Here is a 21,884-nt window from a genome sequence, read left to right on the forward strand (position 1 = left end):
ATTCATCATAATGCAAAACTGATGGTCTCTGCCAACATTGTCTAAGAAGACTACAAGTTTTATTGAGTCTCTCAGTCTACAGTACAGAAGGAAGAGACTACATGACTTGCTGCTGTTAACAAAACCCAGTGAAAGCAGGAGTAGAAAAGTACCTTTTTCAGTATACAGGGGCATATACCTTAGGGAAATCTAGAGAGTTCAAGCAAGCTGAAGGTAAGAAAAAAATTGTGTTAAATATTTGGGATTCAAACTGTACAATCATTTCGCAAATGACGGAGAAAACATTTAAAACAAAAAACTTTAGGAGCACTCTTAACAATACATTGCTTTTTTATCTTGACACTCTTCCATTTGGTTAATGTTTCCACAGAAAAACAACAATATCATAAATTGGAGTCCGCCTTGATACAAAACACCTTGTTATTCGTTTATTTCTTTAGTCTTCCAAACTAGTTTCGGCGACAAATATCACCATCATCAGTAGGTTTTTTAATCTTATTTATTGTATGTTGCAGCATGTTTTGAGAATTATTGTCGCTGTTTGCGACTATTTTCTACGCGATTTTTTTGTTGCCGGTTCTTACTCAGCGAACATAATGTCATCCGCAAGTTCGTTGGATGGTATGTGGCTGGTTCTGTACACAGAAAATCAAAACTTCGCACTTTGTTTCTGATCAGAAATATTCAGCTACATATCATCCAACGAACTTGCAGATGACATGATGTTCGCAGAGTTAAAAACCGCAACAAAAAAAGCGCATAGAAAATATGTCGCAAAAAGCGGCAATAATTCTCAAAAACATGCTGTAACATATTATAATTAAAAAAACACTGATGATGGTGATATTTGTCGCCTAAAACTAGTTTGGGAGAATAAATAAATAAATAAACGAATAACAAGGTGTTTTCATCAAAGCGGACTCAATTTCTGATATTGTTGTAATACATTGCTTCCACAGTATACAGAACTTTTATTGAAGGCGATCTATCACATGTATTTTGACAGTCTCTCGAAACTAAACTGTTTTATTAGAAATACCCTGTTGACCATTAATGAACTTCTGCTGTTTGTGTATGACCAACATCATTGTCTATAATTTTTGACCTGCCCCAAAGAATGTTATACACTTCTGTACATTGAATGATTGAATGGATAAATAAAGATATACAAAACAAATAACTATTGCTAAAAAGTGAACGTCACTTCCACCGTTGACTCATTCGCAATTAGTGAATCACAAGAATGATACCTTTATGATTTTCCTTGGTTCATGATATCTGATGTTTATAGTGGCACCATCGGGCAAAACAACAAGAACAGGATAGGTCCGCGGATATACCTGTCGGTGTATCTTACATACACTTGCCGTATTACTATTTAAATGGCGTTTCATTTCACACTTTCCACTCTCATAAAGACATGGCAAGCGTCTGAATTCTCTTCGCAACAAAGCTGACATTACTTCCACGTGGTACAAAACGAAATCTTGTAAACTTAAAAACAATTAGCACTGTCAACTACAATAAAATTTCATTCTACTCTTAAGTTTTAACTCAAAGATCACAAACGAACATATTCCAATGTTTATAGCGTCAGAGATCTTTATGATTCGATAGTTTCAGCCAGAGAGAATAATACGGTAGAAGCACAAGGTGACAGGTGGCACGTGTGGATAAACAAATTGACAGCTGTTGTAAGATACATTTTGAATTGCTCAAAAATGGACTCGTGTAGTGTGGAGAAACTGAAAATTCGCATAAAAGAATTAGAAGAGGAACTCCAGAAGGAGAAACAGAGAAATTCTGGAGACACAGTAAGACAAAAAATTGGACAGATGTCAGCAGAAGTTGTCGACTCAAACCCGTATAGGTAAATATATACACTTAGCGAATTGTGGTAAATTAGCAATAATGTCTGAGCCGAACACGAACAAGTTTCGGTGCAGTTTACCAGAAATAGTATGTAGATACAACTATTGTGTTTAAATTTTTGATTTCGCGGTTTGAGTATATGGAATGCTGATTACAGCTAGTCATATTAATTCATGAACACTGAGCAGTTTGATACACGGAGTGGAATGGTAAGAGAGAGCGAGGGAATCGGGGAACTCATACAAATACCTGGGTGTAACGCTTTGTACGGATAATCACCCGTGATTAGTTCTAGAATATTGCTAAAATGTGTGGGACCCATACAATATAGGACTAACGGGGGATTTTGAACGTATACAGAGCAGGGTACAACGAGTGGCCACAAGTTTGTTTAATCTGTGGGAGAGTGTCACAGAGATACTGAACGAACTGAATTGGAAGACTCTTGAAAATAGCCATAAACTACCCCAAGAAAGTGTATTAACATAGTTTCAAGAACCGGTTTTAAATGATGACTCTAGGGATGTGTTGCTCACGTAGGGATCATGAGGATAAGAGTAGAACAATCTCTGCACACACAGAAGCATTCAATCACCCATCCTTCCCGCACTCAATATGTGAGTGGAATGGGAAGAAAACCTAATAACTGGTACAATTGGACATACCCTCTGCCATTGACCTCACGGTGATTTGCAGAATATAGATGTAGACGTAGAATTAAAAACATTATTCTGCCACTGATTTGGAGGCCTGAGGTTTATATTTCTTGTGGAGTTTTTCAGCATTTCTAATACACAGGAGAAGCAGTCATAAATTTGTATGTAGTCTGCAAATTGCTGATTAGGTCGCTGAGGCAAGTGTCATTGACTGAACGTAAAATGACTTTATTAATTTAGTATTACATGTTTCGATGTTTGCCGTCATCAGATATCCTGGTAGGACTGTAGGTAAGTTAAGGTAATAGGCATGGCCAGAGTCTGTTCACGTCTCTTACATTTACAACATAGCTGTTATGTCCTCTGGTACATGTAACTACGATGTCTACTGGTTGCTTACAGTCCCGGGATATCTGATTATAGTGAACACTAAAACATGTAATACTGGGTTAATAAAGTTATTTTGCATTCAGTCAATGACTTTTATTCAATGAACTATTCAGTAGTTTGCAGACTATGTATATTTTTCAACAAGTTTGCATGCCTCCTTCATGACATTAGATGAGATAGGCCTTTATTACTACAGATATCCAAACAGGGTGCACAAAACTTCTGAGGGCCTGAAGATGAGGTTTCAGATACAGTGATTTATAAAGAAGAAAATGATTGCCATCTTCTTTGCAGTAAGAGGAGTGTAGTGTTTGACAAAATAGATTAACAGCTGTAAAATAGACTGATAAACAGGCTCCAGTATATTAGGACATGTTTTTATATAACAGATCTGAAGATTGTCATCATAGACCGAAACCTGTAGCCTGATGAAAAAAAAAAAAAAAAAAAGGGTGACCATAGGCATGAAGTAAGGAAATTTTGGCTCATAGCAGTTATCCAGTGTGGTTGACAAGATTTCAGCCCAATTACAGAGCCTTGCTGCCTTTTATTGTGCTGCTTCCCAATTTTTGTCCATGACTGAATGATAGCTTGCTATCTTCTTATGTAAGATGGAGTGATGTAGTTAAGCACAGCCGGCCGCCGTGGTCTAGCGGTTCTAGGCGCGCAGTCCGGAACCGCGCGACTGCTAAGGTCGCAGGTTCGAATCCTGCCTCGGGCATGGATGTGTGTGATGTCTTTAGGTTAGTTAGGTTTAAGTAGTTCTAAGTTCTAGGGGACTGATGACCACAGTAGTTAAGTCCCATAGTGCTCAGAGCCATTTGAACCATTTTTTTGTTAAGCACAAGGAGTTAACGGAAACGTCCGATTCCACCTGTCTGCTTTGACCAAAGACATCATCAATATGGCGGAAATGACCATTCACAACAACTCCCATATCGCGACTATGACATCATTACGTAAACATGACAACAAACACAAAAATAAATCGAAAAACCATCAAACACATATTCCTCCAAAAATATAATGAAACTAACGGGACAAATGGGGGAAATTGGGGGTTTTTGGGTGGGGACAAACTAAAAATAAACACATGCCACTAAACCAAATGACAAAAACGATAAAATAAAATGACGACAACCTTCCCAAAATCAACTAAAAACAATATCCACTGGAATCGAACACTTCCCTTGACCTACATAGGTCAACAGAAACTACCGATACCAAATCATAAAACGCAAAACTACAACCACATCCACAATCATCAGTACCTCAAAAAGCGCAACAAATCAACAAAATCGGAATCAAACATTTCCCTTGACCTTTATAGGTCAACAGCAACTACCGACACCACACTATAAATCTCAAAACTTTCACTACCACCACACTTAATACTACCATAAAAAAACCTAGAAAATCAAAATTGGAATCGAACACTTCCCTTGACCTGTTATCCTTACGACATCTCCAGATATAGCCACCCCTGGTCCGAGACGCCAGAACTTTAGTAATCCTCTTTTCTTCACGACACACTGAACACTTCACGACTTCATCCAAAGATCCGAATAGTTGAAGAAATTTTATTAGAGACAATGCACTGTCCCCCATCATCGCCGACAACTAAAAACTGTTGACCTTGTCAGTTGTATCCATATCTACCAAAGACATAAATAAAGCAATTTACCAAAATTCACGCATGACGAACAGAAAAAAACTACAATAATGTTGACATAACAAAACCAAAATTGTTAACTCGCTGAAAAATATTCGGCTGAAAGCACAGTCATTACCGATACCACACAAGTGCAATGCTACCACGCAAATGAACCCCATACGCTACATAACACGCTACCCATAAACACACCACCAGAGAGAACCACCGACCCCAACAATACGCTTCCTATAAACACGCCATGCACACAAACTAAACCAAAAACATCACCTAACACACAAACACACCACCGATCACATCAAAATGACACCTACAAACACGCCACACTCACAAACTAAATTCCGCACCGTCGTGACGTCACAATGCCCCAACAGCCTTATATGTCAAAGCTTATACAAGCAACATACAAGAATGGTTAAGAAAGAGCTTAGCAATTACAAGCAGAAGGCACCCAACAGATCGGAGTATTCCAGAGACTTCACCTTAGATAAGAACAGTGCAGTACTCAAAATAATGAAAAAAAGCCATGACTCCAGGATTTGATGGGATACACCCAGAGTTCCTCATCAGTTGAGTAAACAAGACTCTTAAGTAGCTTGAGAGCTTTTCATCAGTATTATTCTATTTAAGTAACCTTCCACGAGCTTTCAAAAGAATAAAAATCAAACCTATTCTGAAGCATGGTAAACCAATGAATGAAGCTGTTGGTATCGTCCAGTCACCCTGCTGAGCAATTGCTGCATGCTTTGACAGACTCGTCCTTAACAGACTCACTCAAAAGATATATGAGGTTACTCCCATCAAGCAAGAAGGATTCAGACTGAACAGAAGTTGAACAGACCATGTACTTAGCTTAACCACACACACATATAAGCTGCGTTCCAATGAGGACTTAAAATTTCAGTGGGTTTTGCTGATCTTGCAATTTCAAATGATACGGGATGGTAACAAGGACCTCTGTACAAATTCGCGAATTTTATAACACTGCCAAAACATAATTAGGCTCTTAAACATTTTATCTGAGAGATACTAGCAAGTGGTCCTCAGTAATCGATTAAGCAGACAGAAGAAACTTAATAATGATCTTCTTTGGGGTTCAGCTTTTGGCATCAGATATGCTCAACTTATATCGTGAAACAGAGTCAAGGAAGTTCATCTATGTGGAAAGTCTGGCTTTGGCCACTCAACAGAGAAGACTCGAAACTGGTGAAGAGCTGCTCTCTATAGTTCAAAGTACAACACCTGAATGAAGACTGAAGTTAACTGCTTTCATGTTAACAATGGAATGGTCAATGCAAAGCTAAATGTCACCTTAAATGATAAAGTCGTCCGCCACCAAGACTCCCGAAAGTATTCAGAAGTAATTCCTGATAGACTCTTGTCTGACAAGAATCACATAGGTAACACAACAGCAAAGCTGAAAGTGTGCGGTAGCATCATACAGAAGCTGAGCTGGACCTCAGGGGATGCAAAAACTACAAGATTATCGTGCTCTTGCTTAGGACTCATATACTCTACTGCTGCTCCATTGTGGCTTAATGGTTCATATGTGAGAAAAATCGATGTTTAGGTAAATACAGCTATGAGGACAAGAACAAGCTGCATTAGATATATTCCTCTTCATGTGTTACCAGCTGTAAGCCGCATTATGCCACCAGATTTTTGAAGACAGAATGCCCTTCTTAAGGAATAAGAAAAATTAATCAAAATTCTCCAGCTCCCAGTCCATTCTGATGTGGCTGCACTTAGAATGAGCCAAATAAAAACCAGACAGTTACTTATCATATTGACAGAATATCAATGGTCAGAAGAAATATCAGATCCTCATAAGACTCTGGTAAATGACCACCTGGCATGGAGTTACTGTACTGTTAGGGAGGGGTTAACATGACTTGTACAGGCCACGACATCTATGCAGAGAGCCTCCACTGATGGGGGACGGATTCATCTTCACAATGTGACTGTGGGAAGGAATGATATACTATCAGACACATTGTAATAAGGTGTAGCAGGTGAGCTTACCAGAGAAATGTAGAAAATTTTAGTGAAGCAACAGAGGCAGCCCTGGAATGAATTAAGAAGTTAGACGTTAATTTTTAGGTTTAGTGTTTTAGTTCTATTTGTTTTGTAAAATCATACAATTTATGTATATTAGTTGCACTTCAGTGTATATTGCCATACACTACATAAATATGTACTGAACAGTACTCAGCTTGTGAGTAAACCAGAGCCAATACTGCTGTTTTCAGAGTGTTTTCGATGGTTCTCTGTGAGGTTATTATTTGCTGTTTCAATAGTTATCCAGAATTTTGGTCTTTGCAGCTGTTTCCCAAAGATGGTTCTGATAGATAAGTGCCCTATGCAAAGTGATGCCCAGGTACTTTGCATTGCTGTTATACTGTGTCTGAATAGTAACTGCTTGCCGGTGGTAGTTTGCATACTTTTTGCTCAGCTAGAATGCTGCAACTTCTCTCATCAGCAAATTTAGTTTTAGTTTCCACCTTCTGAATTATTTAGCCAATAATTCACATCTTCTACCTTTAGTTCTTATGCTTCTAAGAAACTGGCCTGTTGAGCCATTAGACAGAGGCACCAGCATATATATGTCTGCAATACAATTTCTACCATGTTTAGGTCGAACAGTGTGGGGGAGGGAACTGGACATTGAGACAAGCCATTTTTCAGTTTGTAAAATTTACGCTAGCTACATGTGTTTGGAATAGAGTAGGAACAGAGGACTATTAGCATATTATCTGATAAGGAGATTATATTTCTGCAGGTAACTATTTTGGTCGGTTTCATTAGTAGTCCGTCTTCCAAGCTGTGTCGTGTGCTGCTGTTTTCAGTCTAGGAAGACAACAACACCTTTGTGTGTGTGTGTGTGTGTGTGTGTGTGTGTGTGTGTGTGAAGTCAATTTTCAGACTTTCTTAGGACTATTTGTTTATATCATTGTCCTCTACACAACTTTTATGTTCATACCTAGAATATACAGAATCACTGTGTGTGTGTGTGTGTGTGTGTGTGTGTGTGTGTGTGAGAGAGAGAGAGAGAGAGAGAGAGAGAGAGAGAGAGAGAGAGAGAGACCACTAACAGAAACAACTACAGCTAAACAAGTCGAGTAGATGCTTAAAACATGCAAGAAATTAGGGGGATTCTCTGTTGTAGTGAAAAGCAGAAGTTTTTTTAACACAAGAAGAGATGGGATCTCCTGTCACAATATTATGAGTGTTGACGCAATTTTGTCATATGATAACGTGGTTGGAGACTGTAGTTGTTATTTGAAGACAAATGTTGATGGTGTTGAGACAGCAACGAGCCACAAATTTATTTTCGGTTCCTTTATTGAAAACGTACCGTTACTGGTTTCAAATCATTATGATTCATCTTCAGATGATATTCATGCTTTCATTACAACATGTGGTATGTTTTTTTTTACAGATTAATTCTTGTGAAATGTCAGCTTGGAGTGTCTTTTTTCATAGTTTTCGTCCAACAGGTGTGAATACATTCCCACTGCATTCTTATTGTTGCACAAGTAAATTTTTCTCACTGAACACTTTGGATCTGTCACAGAATAGATTCCTAACGTGCACCACATGTTTTGATACATACAAAGTGCTTACAAACATATGTATGTATTAAAACATGTGGTGCACATTAGAAATCTATTCTGTGACAAATCCAAAGTGTTCAGTGTGAAAAATTTGTGTGTGCAATGATAAGAATGCATTCACATCTGTTGGACGAAAACTATGAAAACAAACACTCCAAACTGACATTTCACGACAATTAATTTGTAAAAAAACGCACCACATGTTGTAATGCAGGCATGAAAACCATTTGAAGATGAATTGTAATGATTCGAAACTGGTAACGGTACCTTTTGAATAAAGGAACTGAAAATAAATTTGTGGCTGGTTGCTGTCACAGCACCATCAACATTATGAGTATTGATGCAAAAGAATTGGCCTACTGCAGGTATGGTCTCCTGAAGAGTAGCAGAGGTCTGAAATATTACAAATCAGCTCAATGGTGAGCTTGAAAAGACTTCTACATTATTAAAACTTTTGATTCTCTACAGCTCCTGGAATGCGTTAAGGTAGGATACCTCTGACTGAAAGTATAGCTATAAATCTCAAATCCCCTGTAATGTTTTGAGTGTCAGTGATGTGGTCACGCAACACTTGAATGCAGTTAGTAGGTAATGTGTATCTTAAAAAAACATCTCTCAGAATTACGTCCGAAAGCTTAAACACAAATACATGCTTCTACAAGATTACTTGAAAAGCAGCCACTATTTACACACTGGTAACAAACAAATCAGCCAAACGAAGTATGGAGGACATTAAAATAAGCTTCACCGCAACAAGGAATTTGGAATGGACATCAGGTCAAATAATCATGAGTCCTATAACTACTCTTTATCGATGTGGGGGATGGATTCGTCACTGAGGATAGTCCTAGTGTGCTCTGTCATGACCAAACTTGGTACCATTGCATCAAGGTTGATGACACCTGTGCAGCAGCCTGCACATGCCAGAGAAAGCAGTGGACAGTATAAAAACGTGGATGTAAGTTGCTACTTTGCATGATTTTAGTGTCAGTGTTAAGAAATGTTTTTGTAGTTTATTGGCAATTTTTTTTAAATTATTGAATATTGGAGAAGTTTACCCCCCCCCCTTCCCCCCCCCCTCCCCCCCCTCACACACACACACACACACACACACACACACACACACACACACACACACACACACACACCAGCTGTGGTCAAGTGTATGTGAGTTGCATTTGCATGAGAGTGTGTGTGTGTGTGTGTGTGTGTGTGTGTGTGTGTGTGTGTGTTGCCTATCTTTGACAAAGGCCTTATTGGCCAAAAGCTAACTTTCTATCAGTCTTTTTGTTGTGCCTTTGTGCGACTTGACATCTCCGCTGTTGTACATTGCCAAGACTGATGCAGAGCCATTGACAAATTGTAATGAAAGCTCATAATGGAAGCACATTATCCATGATTATTCATTTGTATAGGTGGGTGAAACACACTAAGGAGATTGCTTATACGAATCCCATCCCAGTTAAGATCCCCCTGCGGGGTTAGAATAGGCCCGAGGTAATCCTGCCTGTTGTAAGAGATGACTAAAAGGAGTCTCACACTTCTCTGCCCTATGAGTTCAGGTCCCAATCCATGGTTTGACCTGCCACTTTCAAAATTCTACAGAAGTGCAGGCTATGTGGGGAAGGATGCCTTACGTGGTGCATGAGTTATCCTTGGTGCCCTTAGATTCAATCTCCTGAATCCCTTGTCATGGCTTTGCATCTCCACCTGCGATTCAATTATTTGGGCAAGGACACTTTCCGGGGTATGTCATCTTCTTCCGTTGTCTCCTGTCCTCTTTCACCCCCATGACAATATTGAATTTCTCTGTGCCAAATATCCGCCATAGTGGCCAGTCTGTTGTGGTGGGGCCGTCATGTACCCATTTTGTGGTAGCCCTCTGACAACACAGGGATCACACTGCTGATGCCTGAGCTGTAAACTCCCCACATAAGCCAAGGAGTAGACGCCTGTCTTCCTGGGGTATCAGGACTCTGGCAACAGCCATCATGCCAGTTGGCCTTTGCTGTGACTGGGTGACGCCCTTGGGGAGAGCTCCTGATCGGAGTGGGTGGCATCAGGGTGGATGACCCGCAGTGAAGTGGACTAAGTCATTTATTGCTGGTGACTGTAAGGTGCCAGCAGTCTCTAAGAAGGGCAAGATCGAATACAGTGCCGACAGGTATGACCCTAAATCGTTTCCCTCCCTCGCTAAACCTTGGGAGGAATGTAGGGCTACGGAACAGAGAGAGAGCCATATTCGCCTTGGTTTTTAGTCTGTAGCAGAACTGATGGGGACTCCTTTCTATCTACGAAGACTCAATTTTTCGTTGAACACATTGAGGATGAGTTTGGAGAAGTGACAGCACTGTCCAAGATGCGAAAATGTACAGTCTTGATTCAGGCAGCATCCACAGCCCACTCCCGAGCTTTACTCTCCTGTGACAAGCTGGGTGTTATTCCTGTTTCCGTCACTCCCCATAAAAACCTCAACATGGTCACCTCTTGCAGTTTGACGACGAGCTCTACACCAATTTAGAATAGCTGGGTGTTCATTCCATCTGGCTCATTTAAAAGGGGCCCAAAGACAACAGGGTTGCTACCGGTGCCTTCATCTTGGCCTTTGAGGGTGATTCATTGCCTGAAACTACCAAGGTGATGGTTTACCACTGCGATGTTAAACCATACATCCCTCCCCCTCTGCAGTGCTTAGAGTGCTGGAAGTTAGCGCACATGTCTTCTCGCTGCACTTCCAGTGCCACATGTCGAGACTGCGGACAGTCACTGCACCCAGATACTCTATGTGTGCCTCCTCCCACTTGCATCAACTGTGGAGAGCACCACTGCCCCTGCCTGCCAGACAGCCCAGTACTCCAAAAGGAGCAGAAAATTGTGGAGTACAAGACATTGGACCGGTTGACTTACACAGAGGTTAAATGTAAATTTGAAAGATTACACCCCATTTGGTTGACGTCGACTTATGCTGCAGCTATGTCACCATCGCCAACCCCTGCCGAAGAAACAACAGCCTCCTCCGGCTCCTCTTGTGCGGAAGGGGTCCCTTGGGGCTCTCTCTCCCAAGGTCTCCACTAACACCACAGCGGACGCTCGCCAGTGGCTCAAGGAGCCAAAAGCTGCTGGACGAAGAGCTTCACAGTCTTCCTCCGTGCCTGAAGCTCTTTCGGAAAAATCTTCCCAACAAGCTCCTAATGAGAAGTGAGAAAGCAAGCACCTTCTTGTGCGCTTCATGCCTTCCCAGTCTCATGATAACATAATCCTCCAGTGGAATTGTGGCAGTTTTTTTCCACCATCTGGCTGAGTTACGGCAACTCTTAAGCCTTACATCTGCTTTCTGCATTGCTCTCCAGGAAACCTGGTTCCTGGCAATGCGGACTCCTGCCCTCCGCATAGGGGGTATTACAAGAACCGCAGCGACTATAACAGAGTGTCGGGTGGAGTTTGTGTCTATGTCCTGAACTCAGTATGCAGTGAACCTGTGCTCCTTCAAACCTGCTAAATAACTGTCTGCAACGTATATTTTCCTGCAGATGGTGCATTACCCCTGAACGCATTGGCTGCACTGATTGATCAACTCCCTAAGCCTTTCCTACTTTTGGGAGATTTGAACACTCATAACCCCCTTGTAAGGTGGACCGTGCTTACTGGCCGAGGTAAAGATGTTGAAAATTTACTGTCACAATTTGACCTCTGCCACTTAAATACAGGTACCCCCACACTTTTCAGTGTGGCACATGGCACATATTTGTCCACTGATCTCTCGGTTTGCAGTCTTGGCCTTCTCCCGTGTATCCACTGGAGAGCACATTATGACTTGTGTGGTAGTGACCACTTCCCCATCTTCTTGTCACTGCCCCAGCATCAGGCCCACAGACGCCTGCCCAGATTGGCCTTAAACAAGGCAGACTAGGATGCTTTCACCTCTGCTGTCACTGTGGAATCTCCCCCACATAGTAACATCGATGTGGTGGTTGAGCAGGTAACTGCAATGATCATTTCTGTGGCGGGAAAAATGATCCCTCATTCTTTAGGGTGACCCCGGCGAAAGACAGTCCCTTGGTGTTCGCCGGAAGTTGCTGAGGCAATCAAGAAGTTTCAGCGAGCTCTACAATGGCATAAGTGGCATCCTTCCCTGAAGCACTCATAGCCTTTAAACAGCTCTGTGCCTGCATTCGCCAGCTTATCAAAAGACGGAAACGCAAGTATTGGGATATATACGTCTTGACTATTGGGTGCCATACGTCACCTTCCCAAGCCTGGGCAAAGATTAAACGAGTTTTTGGGTACCGGACCCCAACAGGTTTTCCTGGTGTCAAAATAAATAGCGTGTTATCTAACAACGCAAACTCGATTGCTGAGCACTTTGCTGAGCACTATGCTTGCGCCTCTGTGTCGTAGAATTATCCCCCAGCCTTTTGCACTCTGAAACCACGGATTGAAGGGAAAGTCCTCTCGTTCACTACACCCCACAGTGAACCCTATAACACCCCATTTACAGAGTGGGGACTCTTCAGTGCCATTGGACATTGCTCCAACTCAGCTCCTGGGCCAGATTGGATCCACAGTCAGGTGATTAAACTTCTCGTCTGACTACAAGCGACATCTCCTTGTGGTCTTTAACCGGATCTGGTGTCATGGCGTCTTTCCATCACACTGGCGGTGGAGCACCATCATACCAGTGTTCAAACCTGGCAAAATCCTGCTTGATGTGGATAGCTATCGGCCCATCAGCCTCACCAACGTTCTTCATAAGCGGCTGGAACGTATGGAGTGTTGGCAGTTGGGTTGGGTCCTGGAGTCATGTAGCCTACTGGCACCATGCCAGGGCGGTTTCAGTCTGGATCACTCTACCACTGATCTACATCTACATCTACATGGATACTCTGCAAACCACATTAAGTTACCTGTCAGAGGGTTCATCGAACCACCTTCGCAATTCTCTACTATTCCAGTCTTGTACAGTGCGCGGAAAGAATGAACACCTACATCTTTCCATACGAGCTCTGATTTCCCTTATTTTATCATGGTGATTGTTCCTCCCTATGTAAGTCGGTCTCAAAAAAATATTTTCACATTCGGAGGAGAAAGTTGGTGATTGGAATTTCGTGAGAAGATTCCATCGCAACGAAAAACATCTTTCTTTTAATGATGTCCAGCCCAAATCTTGTATCATTTCTGTGACACTATCTCCCATATTTCACGATAATACGAAACGTGCTGCCTTTCTTTGAACTTTTTAGATGTTCTCCATCAGTCCTATGTGGTAAGGATCCGACACCGTGCAGCAGTATTCTAAAAGAGGACGGACAAGTGTAGTGTAGCCAGTCTCCTCTGTAGGTCTGTTACATTTTCTAAGTGTCCTGCCAATAAAACGTAGTCTTTGGTTAGCCTTCCCCACAACATTTTCTCTCTTTTCCTTCCAATTTAAGTTGTTCGTAATTGTAATACCTAAGTATTTAGTTAAATTTACGGCTTTTAGATTAGACTGATTTATCGTGTAACCGAAGTTTAATTAGTTCCTTATAGCACTCATGTGGATGACCTCACACTTTTCGTTATTTAGGGTAAACTGCCACTTTTTGCACCATTCAGAAATCTTTTCTAAATCATTTTGCTGTTTGTTTTGATCTTCTGATGACTTTATTAGTTGATAAACGACAGCGTCATCTGCAAACAACCAAAGACGGCTGCTTAGATTGTCTCCAAAATCATTTGTATAGATAAGGAACAGCAAGGGGCCTATAACAATACCTTGGGAAATGACAGAAATCACTTCTGTTTTACTCGATGTCTTTCTATCATTTACGATGAACTGTGAGCTCTCTGACAGGAAATCACAAATCCAGTCACATAACTGAGATGATATTCCATAAACACGCAATTTCACTATGAGTCGCTTGTGTGGTACAGTGTCAAAAGCCTTCTGGATAATCTTGTGTGCCTCAAGTCTTCCATCTGAACATCCTTTTCCAGATGCCAACACCTTGTTGCTGTCTTTTTTGGTTTACGAAAAGTGTATGACACCACCTGGTGACATCATATCCTTGCTACATTATGCAAGTGGGGTCTTCGAAGCCCACTCCCGAGTTTTATCCAGAAGTTCCTCCCGCTTCGTACTTTCCATGTCCAAGTTGATGTATCCCATAGTTCTCCCCATATCCAGGAGAATGGGGTCCTGCAGGGCTCTGTATTGAGTGAATCTATATTTTTAGTGGCCATTAACAGTCAAGCAGCTGCTGTAGGGCCATCCGTCACCCTCTCTGTATGCAGATGACTTCTGCATTTCGTGCTGCTCCACCAGTACTGGTGTTGCTAAGTGATGCCTACAGGGAGCCATCTACAAGGCGCAGTCATGGGCTCTAGCCCATGGCTTCCAGTTTTTGGCCGCAAAATTGTGTGTTATGCACTTCTGTCGGCATCGTACCTTTCATCTGGAACTAGAACTTTTCCTTACTGATGATCCCCTGACTATACTGGAGACACATCAATTTTTAGGACTGGTTTTCGACACCTGATTGACTTGGCTTCTTCACCTTCGTCAGCTTAAGTGGAAGTGCTGGCATGCCCTCTGCTGTCTGAGAAACACTCTATGCTGCTGCAGCTCTACAGAGCCCTTGTTCAATCCCGCCTTGACTATGGCAGCCTGGTTTATAGTTCGGTGGCACCCTCGGCATTGTGTTTACTCAACCCAGTGCACCACTGTGGCATTCGACTAGCGAAGGGAGCTTTTAGGACGAGTCCAGTGACCAGCGTCCTGGCAGATGCTGGAATCACTCCATTGCAGGTCAGGTGTGCGTAACTGTGCACCAGTTATGTTGCCCACATGTGTAGTTCTCCTGTGCATCCAGATTACTGTTTCCTTTCCCCACTCACGGCGGTTCATCTCCCGCATCAGTGGCCCAGGTCAGGGCTTACAATTGCAGTTCGCATCCGATCCCTTCTAACTGAACTGGAGTCTATGCCTGTACCACTCATACTTGAGGTCCATTCACATGCACCTCCATGGTGTACACCTAGGCTGCGGCTTTGCCTGGACCTTTCACATGGCTCAAAGGACTCAGTTCACCCCGCTGCTCTCCGCTGTCACTTCCTCTCGATTCTTGACGTGTACCGAGGCCATGAAGTGGTTTACACCAATGGCACGATGGCTGATGGTCATGTTGGCTTTGCATATGTCCATGGAGGACATATTGAAGAGCATCCTTGCCCGATGGCTGCAGTGTTTTCACTGCAGAGTTGGTTGCTATATCTCGTGCTCTCGAGCACATCTGTTCCGGCCCTAGGGAGTCATTTATTCTGTGTACTGACTCCTTGAGCAGCCTACAAGCTATCGACCAGTGCATCCCTCGTCATTCTTTGGTAGCAACCATCCAGGACTCCATCTATGCCCTGGAACGGTCCTATCTTTCAGTGGTGTTTGTGTGGACCCCAGGACATGTCGGAATCCCAGGCAATGAACTTGCCGACAGTCTGGCCAAACAGGCTACACAGAAACCGCTTATGGAGATTGGCATTCCAAAAACTGACCTGTGTTTGCTATCGCATTGCCAGGTTTTTCGGCTTTGGGAGTTGGAATGGCATAGTCTCAGTATGCACAACAAACTGCGTGCCATTAAGGAGACTAAGAATGTGTGGCAGGTCTTTCACAGTGACTTTGTGGTTCTCTGCCGGCTCCACATTGGCCACACTTGGGCGACCCATAGCTACCTCCTGCGCAGTGAAGACCTGCCTCAGTGTCGGTGCGGCGCCCGGTTGACAGTGGCCCACTTTGACTGCCGTGTGATGAAATCTTCGGTTACCGGACTCGTTGCCGCTAGTTTTATCTGACTACACCTCATCATCTGGTTTAGTTCTATGTTTTATTCATGAGGGTGGGTTTTATTATTTGAACTAAGTTTTAGCGCATGTCCTTTGTCTCTCTGTGTCCTCCACCCTCGTGCTTTTAGGGTGGAGGTTTTAATGTGTTGCAGAGTGGCTGGCTTCTCCTTTTTATTCTCATGGTCATCCATCCATGGTAATCTGTTTTGTCGTTTTAATCTCTTCTACCTGTTTCTTGCGTTTCTGTGGTTTTCTTGTCCCCTTTTGTCCAATTAAGTGTTTGTTGCCCTTCTGTCGTTCTTGTGGTTTTTCCTTTCTCTGCGTTTTGTGTTGTCAGGCTCACTTGTTTTATTTTCACCCCTGTGGCATTGTTTTATTCGGAACAAGGGACCGATGACCTAGCAGTTTGGTCCCTTCCCCCATCTCTTAAACCAACCACCCAACCAGTTAAGTATTGGAATCACATCAGTTTTATGGAAACGTTCTTAAAATCAGATCAGCTACATAATATGTATGTTATACAGGATGTGGCACAATTTGCTACAGCCACCCAGAAAGAAATAAAATAAAATCTTTGTAGATTTTTTTTTTTATATAGTAAAATTTGGCAGACAGAATTATTTTCAAACTTGTGGAGAGAAGCAATGTTGGTCCCTCTCCTCAAACCAAGGAAAAACCAAACACGCCCCAGTAGTTACCAAAGTGTCACATTAACTAAGTGCTTAGGTAAGACCTTGGAATGTATGATGACTCATTGCCAACTATCGATCCTAGAGGCAAGGAAGTTCCTCAGTCGATTTCAGTGCAGGATTGGGAGGTAATCGTGCGCCATTAACAACCTGTCTCTGCTAGAGACCACTGTACAATGGGATTTCTTACAGACACAGCATCTGATATGCCCATTCTTTGAGATAGAAAAGGCATATTTTATTACTTCTTGAATAGCTCCATAAATGGGACTTCTATGAACACTTGGGTATGTATGTACAGTCTTTTCTGTACCAACAGTGTTTTAGGTATTGAGTTTGCAAAGATCTGTCTGACAACAGGAGAATGGTGATCAAGAATGTAATTTAAGCATAATGCTATTTGCCATTGGTACAATTAGTATAATGTCAGTGGTAATGATCGTAATGGAGTGCTCTTTATTTGCGGATGACACTCCAGTTTTTTGGTTTCTCTTCCAACCATGCAACAGCAACTTGTCAGCTGCAACTTCCTTACCATCAAATTTTTGTTGCCCATATTGATTTCAGATTTTTTACAGATAAGTTTGTGTGTTTTTTGATTGTTCACATTAGATTTTTAATTTGCGTGATCCGCAAATACAGATTTGCTGATGTTTCTGGGCCTCATACGGGATTCCACACCACACACATTGTATGTGCAGGTAAGGTCCCTTAAGGGAGTGGACATAAAGAGCTCCCTTTGTCACAGGTCGTGACAGCTGATGGCTCCAATTTTATTATGCTCTTATGCAATCCCAACTGTATTATAGATGCACAATTTATGGATCAGAAAGACTTATGTACCTCAAGACCATAGGAGCTCTCCACCATAATGCAATTAGGCTGGCCTCTTGTATCTACAGGACCAACCATATACCTTGATATCTAGCTCGTATCATGAGACTGGGAGGTGTACCACTTGCCACACAATAGCAGCACACTGTAGTGTTTCAGGCATACTGGTGCTTCACTGTTCCAAAATAACTGCCATACCAAAAATTGCTCGCTGTCTCGTGGAAAAAATTTTCACAAACCGAGCATCTAGGCTATTTGAGATCTGTGCAAAGCACAATCTAGTAGTGCTTTGTGTGGACAGTGCTCTAATTGAGTGTTGGATGTGACTGCCAGCTTAGCTCCTGAAAAGGCTTGAAATAATTTTAGATTTTGTGAGCTAAGGAAAGAATTCACTCAAATATGTTTTTAATTTGACGTTTTATGAAATGTTAAATCTACGCCACAACTGCATATCTGTAGTTACAGATGGGTCGAAGCAAGGAGCACTCTCTTGGCTGCACAATGGTTTTCTCTGAGCACTTCCTTGAGACTCATTTATCAAAAAAAATTTACTACGTTCAATGCAGAAGTACATGTAATCTTGAAGGCACTGCAGCAGATGAGATGTATTTGTCCAGAGATATTCCTAGTCTTTTCTGACTCCTTGCGTGCTCTTAAATATGTGCAACAATGATGCCCAAACAATTTTGAAGTCCAGATCAGAATACCAACAATTTTATGAAAAGAACATATTGGTACTAACCACAAAGCTGTCACACTGAGTTGCAGACAGGCAAACCAAAAAGACTGTTGTTTGGATTTCAATTTGTGTTCTTTACAGTAAGTAGTGATCCATCCCTTTCTCATCATGTGTGTCCAGCAGACAAATATTTTTCAACCATTGAGAGCTTTCTTCTCTGCCTGCAAATGTTCAGAAAGGAGGAATCATTATGCTGGGTGCGTGGGCAGAAGGGAATTCAGGAAGTGAATTAGTCAGTGTGGTAGCCAAGAAAGCACGCACTCTTCTTCTTGTGACGAAATGTGCTTTCCTTCCTATGTGCTGTAGCCTCACAGTTGAGATGCAGCATTATGTGTTAGTGTAGAGAAGATTGGCTGGAAGATATTGCAGTTGGAATAACCAAATATGCAACCATAACATACCTCCTTCTGACCACAGTCCAATTATGCATGGCTTCCTGCACCAACAGGAGGACCTTCCAATGTCTGATACCTGTGGTGTATGTACTTCAGTATGCCCCATTTTAAATGAATGTATTTTGTGTTCAGAGAAGGTGGGCGGAGACTTAGTTTACCAAGTGATCTGTCCTCTATTCTAGCTGACAACACGGCAACTGTGGTTCAACTTTTTTTTTTACGAAATATTTGACTTGCTCCCTTAACTTCTAGGGAAAAAAGTTTTAGTGAGTTATCTGTGTGGCTGGCTCGTCCTGACTTTTTTTTTGTAAATCATTACCCTGGCCCATTATCCTTATTTTTTATTTTAGCTTTTGCAGTAGATCAGTAACAATGTTAACAACACATTTTAGCACTGACAAATTTCAGACTTTTACATTCTGTATGGCATGGTATGTCTGGGTAGGTGAATGTGAGTGTAAATGAGAGAGCAGGCAAGCAATGCTCCACATTTTGGACCAGATGGACCAGTCAGGACTGACCAACTGGCATGTCATTCTCTGCAAATGATAGCATTCAGATGAAGTATGTATGGGTTTGGGGTTAGCACACTACTCTTCCAGCCATAGTCGGCTTTCTAGATCTTGGAGCAGCTATTTCTGATTCAACTAACTCGTCAGTTGATATCATGATACTTGAGTGCACCTCGTTCCAGGTCAGACACACTGACCAGTGAGCTGTGGAAGCTAATGAAAATGAGAGTGATTGTGATTTTAAGTGAGATTATTTTTATACATTTTTAGTTTTGCTTGTTATAACGACATTCATATCAGACTATTTGTACAAGAACACTAATAACCTCTCTGTTAACCACCCTGAACCCACACAAACTCGCCCCTTAGTTAGTTAGTTACTTTCATGTAACTAATTTCCCGCATGAAAAATGCTGCAGTGTGACAGTACTCTTGTCGGAGACCCATTATTGAGAGAAGCCTGCAATTTATCACCCGTGAGTGTAAGAATGTAAGAGCTGAATTGTCCATTCTGTTATTATATGTGCTGTCCCAACTGACACTGTGGGAACTATAGGCTAGCCACCTCATAAAACATACAGAGTTTCTGTTTATTGAAATAAATTGTTTCATTGAGTTTCATATGTCGGAATTCCTGGTAGAATGTATAATGAACATATGAAGCCAACGATTTGCTTAATTTAGTTATGATAGACATGATGTGCAATAACAGATGATTTGATTTTATGGCTTTTTGATGATAATTATATTATCGATTATTTATATTAAAACTCCGTTTCTCTCATCTCAGTTAACTTTACAGGTAGTGAAGCTTTTGACAACAAACTACCTATTCAAATGGAGTCATGTTTATGATATTGTTGCAGTTGCAACACATGTCTGTTGTAAGTCACTCACTAAGATTTCTTTATTTTCAAGTGCTGACTACTCCACTGTATGAAACTTCCTGGCAGATTAAAACTGTGTGCACGACCGAGACTCGAACTCTGGACCTTTGCCTTTCGCGGGCAAGTGCTCTACCATCTGAGCTACCGAAGCACGACTCACGCCCGGTACTCACAGCTTTACTTCTGCCAGTACCTCGTCTCCTACCTTCCAAACTTTACAGAAGCTCTCCTGCGAACCTTGCAGAACTAGCACTCCTGAAAGAAAGGATATTGCGGAGACATGGCTTAGCCACAGCCTGGGGGATGTTTCCGAAATGAGATTTTCACTCTGCAGCGGAGTGTGCGCTGATATGAAACTTCCTGGCAGATTAAAACTGTGTGCCCGACCGAGACTCGAACTCGGGACCTTTGCCTTTCGCGGGCAAGTGCTCTACCATCTGAGCTACCGAAGCACGACTCACGCCCGGTACTCACAGCTTTACTTCTGCCAGTACCTCGTCTCCTACCTTCCAAACTTTACAGAAGCTCTCCTGCGAACCTTGCAGATCTAGCACTCCTGAAAGAAAGGATATTGCGGAGACATGGGTTAGGCACAGCCTGGGGGATGTTTCCAGAATGAGATTTTCACTCTGCAGCGGAGTGTGCGCTGATATGAAACTTCCTGGCAGATTAAAACTGTGTGCCCGACCAAGACTCGAACTCGGGACCTTTGCCTTTCGCGGGCAAGTGCTCTACCATCTGAGCTACCGAAGCACGACTCACGCCCGGTACTCGCAGCTTTACTTCTGCCAGTACCTCGTCTCCTACCTTCCAAACTTTACAGAAGCTCTCCTGCGAACCTTGCAGAACTAGCACTCCTGAAAGAAAGGATATTGCAGAGACATGGCTTAGGCACAGCATGGGGGATGTTTCCAGAATGAGATTTTCACTCTGCAGCGGAGTGTGCGCTGATATGAAACTTCCTGGCAGATTAAAACTGTGTGCCCGACCGAGACTCGAACTCGGGACCTTTGCCTTTCGCGGGCAAGTGCTCTACCATCTGAGCTACCAAAGCACGACTCACGCCCGGTACTCACAGCTTTACTTCTGCCAGTACCTAGTCTCCTACCTTCCAAACTTTACAGAAGCTCTCCTGCGAACCTTGCAGAACTAGCACTCCTGAAAGAAAGGATATTGCGGAGACATGGCTTAGCCACAGCATGGGGGATGTTTCCAGAATGAGATTTTCACTCTGCAGCGGAGTGTGCGCTGATATGAAACTTCCTGGCAGATTAAAACTGTGTGCCCGACCGAGACTCGAACTCGGGACCTTTGCCTTTCGCGGGCAAGTGCTCTACCATCTGAGCTACCGAAGCACGACTCACGCCCGGTACTCACAGCTTTACTTCTGCCAGTACCTCGTCTCCTACCTTCCAAACTTTACAGAAGCTCTCCTGCGAACCTTGCAGAACTAGCACTCCTGAAAGAAACGATATTGCGGAGACATGGCTTAGCCACAGCCTGGGGGATGTTTCCAGAATGAGATTTTCACTCTGCAGCGGAGTGTGCGCTGATATGAAACTTCCTGGCAGATTAAAACTGTGTGCCCGACCAAGACTCGAACTCAGGACCTTTGTCTTTCGCGGGCAAGTGCTCTACCATCTGAGCTACCGAAGCACGACTCACGCCCGGTACTCACAGCTTTACTTCTGCCAGTACCTTGTCTCCTACCTTCCAAACTTTACAGAAGCTCACCTGCGAACCTTGCAGAACTAGCGCTCCTGAAAGAAAGGATATTGCGGAGACATGGCTTAGGCACAGCCTGGG

General features: G+C 42.5%; 1 protein-coding gene across 1 annotated transcript in view; it reads left to right on the plus strand.

Annotated features, from left to right (window-relative positions):
• Nucleotides 1-1,625: 1,625 nt before the first annotated feature.
• The window catches only part of LOC126474350 (ubiquitin-like modifier-activating enzyme 5), a 146,398-nt gene continuing 126,139 nt past the window's right edge, over nt 1,626-21,884 (plus strand). Inside the window, exon 1 of the mRNA XM_050101820.1 lies at nt 1,626-1,870. Within this exon, the coding sequence (XP_049957777.1) occupies nt 1,722-1,870 (149 nt within the window). The 5' untranslated portion in view covers nt 1,626-1,721. The remainder of the gene's footprint in view (nt 1,871-21,884) is intronic.

The sequence above is a fragment of the Schistocerca serialis genome, chromosome 1 (assembly GCF_023864345.2).
Source record: "Schistocerca serialis cubense isolate TAMUIC-IGC-003099 chromosome 1, iqSchSeri2.2, whole genome shotgun sequence".
NCBI lineage: Eukaryota > Metazoa > Arthropoda > Insecta > Orthoptera > Acrididae > Schistocerca > Schistocerca serialis.